We start from the raw sequence: 12,202 nt of genomic DNA on the forward strand, positions 1-12,202 counted from the left end.
TCCTCCCTGCCTTCACCTCAGTAGCTCACCGTGTTTATCAAATCTCTCCTACTCAAAAAGGGATAGACAATTGGTGTTGAATCACTGAAAAATTTAAATGTATATCTAGACATGATTGATGTTGCACCACTGTCGGAGCTAGATTCGGCAGATCCGTCGGTAGTGTATCCTAACTAGCCGATTGGGCTGAATGGTAACAGAAGCAGGGATTTACCGAAGTTTGGGCTCTCATGATGAAGATAATACTATATTCATGCTTGTGTGTATTACATTGACGTGTGTACAAAGCAAGGTAAAGTATCAAGGGGTTGTTATCTGTCTTGCGACGAGCCCAACCCCCGACCTATACTGGGGGTCCTATGGTTATACTCCTAGATCCTAATCGGCTACATCGGTGAAGATGAAGTTCTCCGCAGCTTCGGTATATCCAGCTCGTGCGTCAAGTCATCCAGAGTCTTCGTATAATCCGCCATGGGGCGTCCAATGGGCCTCTCCGCGGCTTCGGTATCTCCAGCTCGTGCGTCAAGTCTTCCAGAGTCTTCGTATAACCCGCCATGAGGCGTCCAATGGGCCTACGACGAAACCGACATAGGGGTCATCAGCCGGGCCCATCAGGTTGGGAACCAATGTGGTGAGAGACCCCACGGCCGGGACACCATCAATAGCCCCTGAACATGTCTTCGAGCTTGGCTACACCTTGTCAACTCCGAGCTGCATGCCTTCTTTTGTTGGTTTTAAACAGGTTCAAAGAAGCGTCTCACAACAGTGTATTTACGTAGACGGAATCCAGATATCGAGTTGCCTCCGAAGTGACTTAAACCACCTCGGCTTTGAATATGTTGAAGAAGATAACCGACCCACACAGAAGAAATGTTTCCCGCACAGGTGGCCATTGGCGGGTCGAATTCCCGCGCTGCGTCTTCAAAAGTCGTTACATCTGGTCATGTCAGACCAGACCGCTCTTATCCACTAGTGATGGGGCATGTCAGCACTAACCCAATGGTCAACGTGTTGTGAGGGAGTGGGCAAGGGGTCCACCCAGCTCACGTCTCGTGCCAGTGGGTGTGCGCCTTGATCCTCACATGGGCGTAACAGGCCCCTTGATCCCCACGCGTAATTTAGCGCCGTAAGTAGGGATTCGAGGGGATTTGTTGCCACGCGGCAAAATTACCATGCCAGCGTTTCATATTTCCCCTCTCCTATATAAGGGAGGTGGGTGAGAAAGAACTTTACACTCATTTTCCTCTTACCCTTTCTTCTTCCTCGCGCCCTGCCTTGCTGCTCTTGCGCTCCATCGCTGCTTCACTGCTCTCCATACGTGCCACCATAATCAAACTCCACCACCGTGCTTCTGCATTGTCATGGAAAGACGCCGCTTGGCAATGAACGACTTGCCCATGAACGCCGACTAGGGCCCAGCTGCAGCGCCGCCCAAGGAGAAGGTGGCCTCGCCAACAAAGGGCAAGTGGATATCCTCCACGACCTCTCGTGGGGTCGCCTTGCCGACTTCGACTACCACCTCCGTTACCCACGCTCTTCTTCCCCTTGATAGAAAGGCTCTTCATTGTGACCTACACAAAAATGCATTAAAATTTCACAAGTTTTACACAAAGGACAAATGTTTTTGTTCAACAACACACTCTCGATATACTATTCAACTATCAATTAGAATGCACTAATATAATTTTTCAGGTAAAATGTGTAAACTACTCCCTCCGTTCCTAAATACTTGTCTTTCTAGGCATTTCAACAAGTGACTACATACGAAGCAAAATGAGTGAATCTACACTCTAAAATGTGTCTACATACATCCGTATGTAGTAGTCATTTGAAATGTCTAGAAAGACAAGTATTTAGGAACGGAGGGAGTACTAATTTACGAGAAACGTGTACTTCATTTGTCTGAAATTTTTGAAAGACGTCTCCGAAATTTCGCCAATTCCACGAAATTTGCGATTTCGGGACAGGAGCGGAAGACGCGTGCGTATGGGCGTGCGATTGAATCTACAACTGCCCAATCGAAAAAATCGAGCAGCAAGGAAACGAAACCGATGGCATAACAAACCCTGTGAGGCAAACGGCGAGATTTGTCTCTGTAACCTAGCCGTGCTCTCGCTCTCGGCGTCGATATACCTATGGCGCCGATCCACGCGGAAGCGCGCGCCCCCATCGATCGGCCGCTCCCGCCGTCCCCTCCGCGCGCTCCAGCAACCCACCAGAAGCAGCAACAGCAGTAGGCGAGCGCCGCCATGGCCGTCCGCAAGCGGCCTGCCGCCGTCCACGCCCGCGCGACCACCACCAAAGGCTGCAAGAGGAGGCGCATCCGGATCGGCAGCACCGAGGACTACGAGTTCGACGACACGCCCTGCCTCGGCAAGGGCAGCTTCGGCGCCGTCGTCAGGGCGCGCCACCGCGCCACCGGCAGGACCGTCGCGATTAAGTTCCCCTGCGACTCCGAGGACCCCGCCGACGCCGCTGCCGAGCTCCGGCGCGAGGCCAGCTTCCTCGCGGCCTGCGCCGGGAACCCTTACGTCGTCGGCTCCCACGGCCTCGTCTGCGACCCGGCCACCCCAAGGCTCGGGCTCGCCATGGAGTACGTCGCCGGGCCGACTCTCCACGGTTTCTTGCGGGAGAGGGCGCCGCTCCCGGAGCCCATCGTGTGCGCCTACATGTGGCGGCTGCTCACCGGCGCCGAGAAGATGCGCCGGCTCGGCATCGTCCACCGCGACCTCAAGCCATCCAACATCCTCGTCGGGAAAGGGGGAAAGATCCTCAAGATTTGCGACCTCGGCCTCGCCATGTCCCTGCGCACGGCCGACCGGACGCGGTGCAGCGACGCCGGCACGCTGCCGTACATGGCGCCCGAGGTGCTCCTTGGGAAGCCGGACTACGACGCGGGGGCGGACACGTGGTCGCTCGGGTGCGTCATGGCCGAGATGCTCACCGGCAGGCCGCTGTTCAAGGGCGACGTGAGGAGGGACGATCCGGTACGCCAGCTTCGCACTATCTTCCGCGTCCTAGGCTCGCCGGACGACAGGACGTGGCCGGAGTTCACGTCGCTGCCGCTCGCCGGCGCGGTGCGGAGATCGTTCCAGTTCCGGGAGCAGCAGCGCAGCACGCTGGGAGACCTCTTCCCCGCGGAGATGCTGTCCGAGGACGGCTACCAGGTCCTGAAAGGGCTTCTTGAGTGCAACCCCGGCAAGCGGCTGACGGCCGCCGCCGCGCTCCAGCTCCCGTGGTTCATGCCTGAGATCGACGTCGGCACCAACACCGACGGCGCGTTCATCCTGCCGGCAACTCCCAGGGAGGAGAATCTGCTAAGGATCCCACTTGAGATGTGGAAGAATTCGCAACGGCTTGAGTGTGCTTGAAGCAATGGAGAGCCATGTAGTCATGTAGATGCTAGCAGAAGAATACGTACTTGTGTTTGTATACGTGTATGACACCATGTCTGGGAGTAGATAGAAGTTGTATCTCTATCTCCCAATCAAACATTGCCTTGTAACCGACATATGAATGTGATGATCAATATATACCACATCAGATATTCCTACTTGTATTCAAAGACCAATATCTAGCATATATGCACTCAAGCTCTTTTCTTAATTTACAGGAGGGTTCAAAGTTCAAACCCAGCCCACTGCAGTTGAGGATGAACTGAAGAAACCTTAGAATTTTAGAAAACTTCGGAATGTGCAAAGAAGATACCGAATCATTTTGAACTTATGTCAAGTTACAACTTACAGCGCGTCACTGAGAAATAAACTTCCTTTAAAGATCAACATCATAGCTCTGGAGTTCATCCCTCCCCTGTGTTGATTCAGGAATTTCGTCTTTTTTAAGGCTCCAGGGATTTCTGAAACATGAACATAGAACTCTGAATTTTGATGCGTAAAAAGCCACATTTTAAAAAGTGAGGCATCCTTAGAATACTATGTTGTTCTGATGCTATATAAAATAGCGTAAAAAAAACCCGAAGGTAATCATCCTAATCGAGGCAACAGGAAAAAAAGAAATGTGAACAGGGCATGTATGCACATTTTGAAAAGAATGAACAGAGCCAACTAAAATCTGTGAGCATTAAAATTTGTGGAAATTTTGGTCAAGCACACGAACAGGGCCTCTATGCACATTTTGCTCTACGGTACCAGTAGAAAGAGAACAGATTGGCAGTATCATTTTAAAAAACTTTGTTCTAAGGTTGCTGTTAGCTTTCTGCTCTGATTCAAGTTAACTTGGCACCTGTAAGATTTTTAAACACGTACTATGGCTTCACACTTACTTGGGAGTAACCCATGAAGTCTGAAAGATTCAGAGTTAACAATCAACTCTGATTCTTCAGAATTCAGATTAGAAAATTTACATCACGATTTCTGTTTACATTCATGCATGATTCGTTCAATTTTTTGAAGTATAAGCATAGATCCAGCATGTCTTAAGCAAGAGGAAGCACGGAGCTCCATGTATGAATTGATTAAAGCACAATATGTTGCTACTTTATTTGACTTGTTATTTTGTTCAGTTTGCCTCACTCAGCTGAGCTGATGAATCCGGCAGGCATGCGACAGCAACTCGTCAGCCACCATGTTACAATCTCTAGTATAATACTAGAAGGTCAACTTAACTTGCAAAATTCAAAAAAGAGACAAGTAGGAGCTTCCCTGAATAAAACTTACGCCAGCGTCAGGCCGTACATGTCACTGAATCTTCAGGGCATCATAAACTAACAGGGCCTTCAGAATCATGTATAGTACAGCAAAGCCATTGTCACCATGTTTTGTCTCGTTTCCTGGAAGAAGAAACAAGCACCATCAACATCCAGTTTCAACACATCTTCACCTGCAAGAGAAAAAAAAGCACCATCTTCACCTGGAAGAACTCCACATCTTCTGACCTGGTGGTAAGTCACTCCAACGATCGATCCATTCACCTCGTCTACATTTCATTAATCTTGTTTCTATAATTTCAACAAGTGAAGGGGAGCCTTGGCGCAGTGGTAAAGCTGCTGCCTTGTGACCATGAGGTCACGGGTTCAAGTCCTGGAAACAGCCTCTTACAGAAATGTAGGGAAAGGCTGCGTACAATAGACCCAAAGTGGTCGGACCCTTCCCCAGACCCTGCGCAAGCGGGAGCTACATGCACTGGGGCTGCCCTATAATTTCAACAAGTACCAGAGAAGGGACACACAACTGTTTTTTAAATCACATCTCTTCGGTCTTCGCTGGTAATAGCATGGACCATACACCTTTGTCTTACTGCAAGCACACACCTGAGATCTCATTCCTTCCAAGTTCCAACTTCTACAGCCTCACATCAGCAACAAACAAATGTGCACCATCAGTAATTCCTATGTTTGAAATTCTGCAAGATTCCATACTACATGGCATCCCATTCGGCTTTTCCCCTTTTCCTATTCCGACTTTCCAGATATAAATTTGCAAAAAAGATGGTACATAAGACCCACTTTACTATCCTACACAAATATGCCAAGGGATAAAGATGCCCTCACTATCTATATAGATAGTGCTATTATGGAATAAAATTAGCTACAAGATATAGCAGAACATGGTAATGCCATAATCCTTTTTAAGATTACCATAACATAACTTCCCCTATTGTATGAAATGCCCTCTGTTTTTCAGCAGCATACCATATACAAGCGTCAATTTGCTTCTCCACCAAAAATACCAGGGCATTAGAAATATCTGTTGACGTGATAATATACAACTTGGCAGCAACAGAAATGCCACTAGCCTACTAATCAACTATTCAGTTTCGAGATCAGATGCTCTAGAAAAGTATCACCCAGAAGGTCATCCAAAACTACAGGAGACAAATAAATGGAAAATCTGATGTATAAACTAGTACTAGTCAACACTCAACAACGGCCGGCCTTCACAACAGTTAATATCTTACAAACAAAGCTACTGCAGGAAGAAGAAACATTTCAGCTTATATAGAACTAAAGCAAGCAACCAACAAACCAGATCAAAACTGCATCATCAGCAATGGTCAGCACATTGTGGCTAACTGGCCATCAGCAATTCCAGGAGTATTTCCCACAGAAGAAGAGGTCCAAAATTTTCATCCATACCAAAGTTTTAGACTTCATATCATCTTCATGGCCAAAATGAGAACATTCTTTCATGGAAAGACAGATTGAGGATTGCACTGAAAACTGCAATGGCCATCTCAGAACATAAAGATACAGAGTGTGCAGAAATACTACTCATTGATACCTCAAAGCATCTGTGGGATGCCCTGATCTCACACTCTTAATTCCAATATATGTGCCAATATGACACAAGGAAGGACAAGTTCATTGTAGTGTGATGCTTTCTTTTCGACTGAATGACATAATGACCATACCAATTTTCATACCGGTCTTGGTTCATGTAAAACTGAATCTAGCAGGCACTTGCCCTCTTCAAGCGGCTGCATAATCTTCAGCGAGGTAAGGTGCAACTTCCTTGTGGGGGCATATTATTTCAGCATGAAATCATCCTCGTTCATCTTGACAAGTGTAACTGTAAAGTAGCTCAGGTCACACTTGAGCAATCCATTTTCCTTGAGAAACTTTACAGCCTAGTATCAGGGCCTGAGCCTGCCCTCTAGGCTGTGACTGAGTATTACTGGTTGATGAGCAATGTATGCTGGTTCCAAGCCCACCTCGGAGATGAGGAACTCAGACCTGCGCTGCAGCGATTCCTTGGACCTCTTCAGCATCAATGGAGCTTTAGAAACAGCAATGCCCACCTGAGCATCCGACCATCTGAACGTGCTCTTCAAGTATTCAACTTTGGCTGCGATCTTCTCCTCGCTGAGGAATGCGACAGCATGCAGAGCGTGCCTGAACATCCGAGAGCGGCTGGGCACACCTATGTTTTTGGCGCATGCCACCATGGCCTGGACTCACTCCGGTATGGTGGGGAGCAGCCATGGCTGATTAATGCATAGCTTGGCAATAACACAAGCACCTAGCCTGCACCCCTGCAGCAACGTGACGTTTGGTTTGACCATACCCTCGAGGTCAGACATGAGAAGGTAGAAGCTCTTCTTGAGGGCCCAGAGGAGGTTGTTGGAGGACCCAAATGCATAAGTGGATGTATGAAAGGTTTAAGTACAGCCAGCTTGAAATGCTTACTTTGTTTCAGAAAAACAGACCATGACAACTACTGTACAACCCATCTTCTTGAAAAATAGAAGCTAAAAAAATTCTAGCATGCTTTGGCAGTTACTTCGGAAGTTAAAGAAAGTATTGGAGTTCTTTGCCTTTCCAGATCGAACATTGTTTGAGTCCTTAATTTTACCTTGGCAAAATCATGCAGACACAGGTATCAAATTTTACTCTTCATCCAGATGAACACCCAAGATGGTGGAAACTATTTCAAGTACAGATTATGTGGCCAGTTGGAAGAAATGTGCCCCAAAAGGTTAGCAGATTGTGTGCAGCATTTCAAACAAACAAGAATACTAGGGGGAGTAATTAAGAACCTGCAGTCTCTGCAGATATTCAGACCATGTATTCAGAGTATGTATGTACATGATACCAACTGTTTGCTGACACTAATCACAATCACACTGACGAAAGCAACAAGTTAAGCACTCAGTTTTAGCCAAACTAAAGAAGAGGTACCTCAGATGTAGAAAGCAAGAGGAAAAAAATGCTAGTGAACCACCTGGTGGTGCTTGGCACCAAGAATTACCCACAGGACGAAAACACAATAGTGAACTAAAAATCTTAAGCTGCCATCCACAATAAACACATGATTTATGGCCATGGTGCAGAGCATAAAAATCCACAACATACAAAAAAAATAGTGCTTCTTTGTCTCATTAACATCACTAGCAGCAAGTGCTTCTCCATTGTCTCAATAACAATACTAGCATAAAAATAAACAGAGGCATGTTAGTTTACTTACTTAAACTTAAATGATGCCAACCCTCCTCCATGAGAGTTCGATGTTTAGTCAAGCCGGCATCTCTCTTTAGCAGATAACCTGTATGTGTGAGCCCTGCACATTTCATCCTGCAGTCCAGTAGGTATTTCCAATATGACCAATGGTTCCAAATCGTTGCTTCTGATCTAACTAAAGGAGAACTCATCTGTGTACACTTTCCATGGTTGAATTTTTTCGCTAAAGTTTCCACGGTTGAGTGAACGCCTCCATCTTTACTTAGTTACTTAAAGCAAAAAAAAAAAAGGCCCAAAATAGGAAACGCCAACACCAGGAGGCAACATGCTCTCCAGCTGCTTCCAAAAAGACTATTTACCTAAATTTGGGATGGGTATCAGATTGATCCTCCAATTATCCACTATGAATTGCAAAAACATTTATAGAACATCAGGAGTGCATTACTGACATGAAGGGGACCTTACCTTGGCTAGTTATCTCAATACACCAGCAACGAACTTGAAAACTGAAATTTTAATGCATGGCAGAATGGCCTCATCTCACACTTAGTCCCAATACGTGTGTTTAAAAACATGAATGGGGACGAAAAAGTTCATAACTGATACATGGTTTCTTCTCTGCTGAGTGGTGACATTACATATCAGTATTCAGGGATCAAATTATCAGTTTCATAACAATTAACAACAACCGACCCAGCATCTAGCAGACATACAGATACAGCAGCGGACAACCAGCAAACAGTTACATCAGAGCCCGTTCTCGGCTTATGTGAATCTGAAATTAGTGGGCTCTTCCCCCTTGCAAGCAGCATCATAGTCTTTTTCCAGGTTCGGTGCAGCTTCCTTATGAGGGTGTATGAACTTCTTCTTGAATGTCTTCTCAGACTCCTTGAAAACAGTATAGTAGCTCGGGTCACACTTGAGCAATCCATTTTCCTTGAGAAACTTTATAACATAGTGCCGGGGTCTGATCCGGCCCTCCAAGCTGTACATGAGCATTGCCGGACGATAAGCAATGTGTGCCGGTTCCAACCCCAGCTCGGAGATGAGGAACTTGGATCTGCGCTGCAGCGATTCCTTAGCCTTCGTCAGCACCGCTGGAGCCTTAGAAACAGCAATGGCCACCTCAGCATCCGTCCACCTGAACGTGTTCCTCAAGTACTCCACTTTGGCTGGACATCCCAGCAAGATCTCCTCCTTGCCGACAGATGCAACAGCATGCAGCGCGTGCCTGAACATGACAGAGCCACGGGGCACACCTATGTCTTCGGCGCATGTCACCATCGCCTGGACAAGCTCCGGGTTGGCGGTGATCATCCTCGGCCTTGAGATGCACAGCTTGGCAATATCGCAATCACCTAACCCGCACTCGCGCAGCAACGCGACATTGGGCTTGACCACCCTCTCGAGGCTGTGCGAGATGAGATCGCAGAACTTCATGGCCCGGAGGAGGTTCTCGGAGGAGCGGAAGAGGCGCAGGTGGTACTCGAGCTTGGAGACGGTGTCCTTTCTGCGGAATCTGTGGGCGGCGAGCGAGGCGAGGCGTGCGATTTCGGAACGCGATAGGCCGAGGTCAGAGAGCCCGGCGACGATGGGCGCCAGGGTTCTCTCCACGCTTGCGCAGAGGAGCTGCGGGTCCTTGGCGACGACCGCGGCGGCATCGGCACCGGAGAGGCCGAGGCCGGCGAGGAAGGCGAGCACGGCGTCGGGATTGGCGGGGGACTTGAGGCGGGGGAGCTTGCGGGAGGCCTTGACGGCCTGTGCCCGCGTGAGGCCGCAGGTGGAGAAGAGGTAGTTCTCCACGGCGAATCCGGTGCTTGGGGAAATGGCGACCGAGAGGAGGCGGTGGAGAGGGGATGCGGGAGAGGTGGCTTGAGAAGAAGAGAGGAGATGGGCGAGGATGGAGCTTCGCAGCCGGAGCATGGCGCCGCGGCGGTACGGTGGTGCCGGCGGCGAGGGGATGGGGAACGACGGCCGGCTGGTGCCAGAGCCAGAGGATTTGCGTGGTCTGGTCTGGTCTTGTTCGACCTTGATGCTGACAAGGCGACCCTACACGCCAGTCTCTCTTTCTCTGATAATGGGCTGGGCTGGTCTGGACTGACACTGTGCAATGTTTTTTTTTTTGGTTCTCTTATAAAATATAACTAACATTGGCCGTGCCCACAATAATAACATACACTATCTTTGTACCAAAATATACTACGTTTTTACCCCGCAAAAAAAATAATTTGAGTATGGCAATTTAAAAATATTACTTTTTTAGTTTAATTTAAAAATATTACTATCATGATTTATTATGGATCCACATGCATGCTATGTTAAAGTCGATGGTATTTGGTTACCCTGCACATTATATAGATAAACGTGTACTCCATCTGTACCGAAATAGTTGTCGTTGGAGTAGCTGAAGTTCAGCTACTCCAACGACAACTATTTCGGTACAGAGGAAGTATTATATTTTTATATACTAATCCATTCATAAAATGGAGGGAATATGGTTTGTCTTCCTTAGTGTCAACACTGATATCCCGCAAAAAAAAATAGTGTCGACACTGATACATATCAAGGCACATGTACTGATACGTTTTCTTTTATATTCTTTTTCTATTTTCCTGCGGGAAGGTGTGAGAGGTAAAAACAAATGAAGAACAGAAGAAGATTTGATGTGGGGCAAAAACATTAGAAAAAACGGAAACAAACTGGTGGGGGCCCATCGTGATTGTAGTTTTCTCTAATTCGCGGTTGCTTGCTCGAGGAGTAGTGATTATGATAATAGTTTTTTTTAGGGAAGTGATTATGATAATAGTTGTTGGCAACTGTGATGGAGTTTCTCTATTCGGTGGGGTGTGGATCTGTATGTGTAGTCAGGTCGGCTGAGGTGTCTGTCATGTGGACATGGCATGCTAGTTTTCACTAATTGATCTTATGTCCTCCCCCTGGATCGGCCCGCGGTCGTCCTCCCCCTAGGGCGACTCGGGCGGAGCCAGAAACCTAGCCGCCGCCGCCGCAAACTCCCTCCTCCTCTCCCTCCGCCGCCGCTGGAGGACGTCGTCGGGCTAAGCCCGGGGGCAGACGGCGGTGGCGGGGGGATCTCCTCTCACGCGCGTCTTCGGGGGTGGGGCGGACTGTCGGTGTCAAAACCGACGGATCTCGGGTAGGGGGTCCCGAACTGTGCGTCTAAGGCTAATGGTAATAGGAGACTGGGGACACGATGTTTACCCAGGTTCGGTCCCTCCTGATGGAGGTAATACCCTACTTCCTGCTTGATTGATCTTGATGATATGAGTATTACAAGAGTTGATCTACCACGAGATCGTAGAGGCTAAACCCTAGAAGCTAGCCTGTGATTATGATTGTTGATATCCTACGGACTAAAACCCTCTGGTTTATATAGACACGGAGGAGGCTAGGGTTACACAGAGTCGGTTAAAGAGAAGAAGATCTATCATCTGAATCGCCAAGCTTGCCTTCCACGCAAAGGAGAGTCCCATCCGGACACGGGATGAAGTCTTCAGTCTTGTATCTTCATAGTCCAATAGTTCGGCCAAAGCATATAGTCCGGATGTCCGGATACCCCCTTATCCAGGACTCCCTCAGTAGCCCCTGAACCAGGCTTCAATGACGATGAGTCCGGCGCGCAGATTGTCTTCGGCATTGCAAGACGGGTTCCATCTCCGAATACTTCCAAGGAAAATTCTGAATACCTAAGTCGTGTCCGGCTCTGCAAGACAAATTTCACACACCACCGTAGAGAGAACAATAATCCACAAATCTAATCTGCTGACAACTCTTCGTAGCGTGACATCACGCCACGGCCCGGCCTTTATTCGGACCGTTTTTTACAACCAGCTACCGCACACATTGCGAGGCGGTTTCCTTGGCACGTCTTGTCGAAGCAGAGATCGTGTCCCCTTATTGCGGGATTCTCATCAATACGGGTATAGATAACCCAACCATGTCATCAATCGTGGCGCTTGGAAAATGAGTAATTTTAACAGGCAAGTAGGAAGGCGCACATTTTTTTCACCGCCTTTATAAAGAGATAAGGATCTCCCGTTTTCACCCACGCCTTCTTCCTCCTTTGCCCATTCGTTCTTGCACTCTCGAGCCCCAGCGCCCAAGTTCTCACCTTCTCCATAGGACCATCCGTAGCATGTTCGGAGTGGGAGGCAAGTGGATGGCCTCCTCCGTCACAGAGGAGAACATTACCAAGGTTTGGGCGGCCGGATACCTGGCCGAAAACATCACGCACAGGCTTCCAGCGGAGGGACGGATCACCCCCACCCC

The 12,202-nt window shown here is 48.2% G+C and overlaps 2 protein-coding genes across 2 annotated transcripts; one reads left to right on the forward strand and one right to left on the reverse strand.

Moving 5' to 3' along the window:
• Positions 1-2,075: 2,075 nt before the first annotated feature.
• Positions 2,076-3,540, forward strand: LOC119306465 (putative cyclin-dependent kinase F-2). Its single transcript, XM_037582675.1, has one exon. The coding sequence runs from the start codon at positions 2,250-2,252 to the stop codon at positions 3,369-3,371; it is 1,122 nt and encodes a 373-aa protein (XP_037438572.1). The 5' UTR covers positions 2,076-2,249; the 3' UTR covers positions 3,372-3,540.
• Positions 3,541-8,461: 4,921 nt separating this feature from the next.
• Positions 8,462-9,938, reverse strand: LOC119312243. Its single transcript, XM_037587969.1, has one exon. The coding sequence runs from the start codon at positions 9,836-9,838 to the stop codon at positions 8,681-8,683; it is 1,158 nt and encodes a 385-aa protein (XP_037443866.1). The 5' UTR covers positions 9,839-9,938; the 3' UTR covers positions 8,462-8,680.
• Between the last annotated feature and the right edge of the window lie 2,264 nt (positions 9,939-12,202).

This window comes from Triticum dicoccoides, chromosome 5B (genome assembly GCF_002162155.2).
Source record: "Triticum dicoccoides isolate Atlit2015 ecotype Zavitan chromosome 5B, WEW_v2.0, whole genome shotgun sequence".
Lineage (NCBI taxonomy): Eukaryota > Viridiplantae > Streptophyta > Magnoliopsida > Poales > Poaceae > Triticum > Triticum dicoccoides.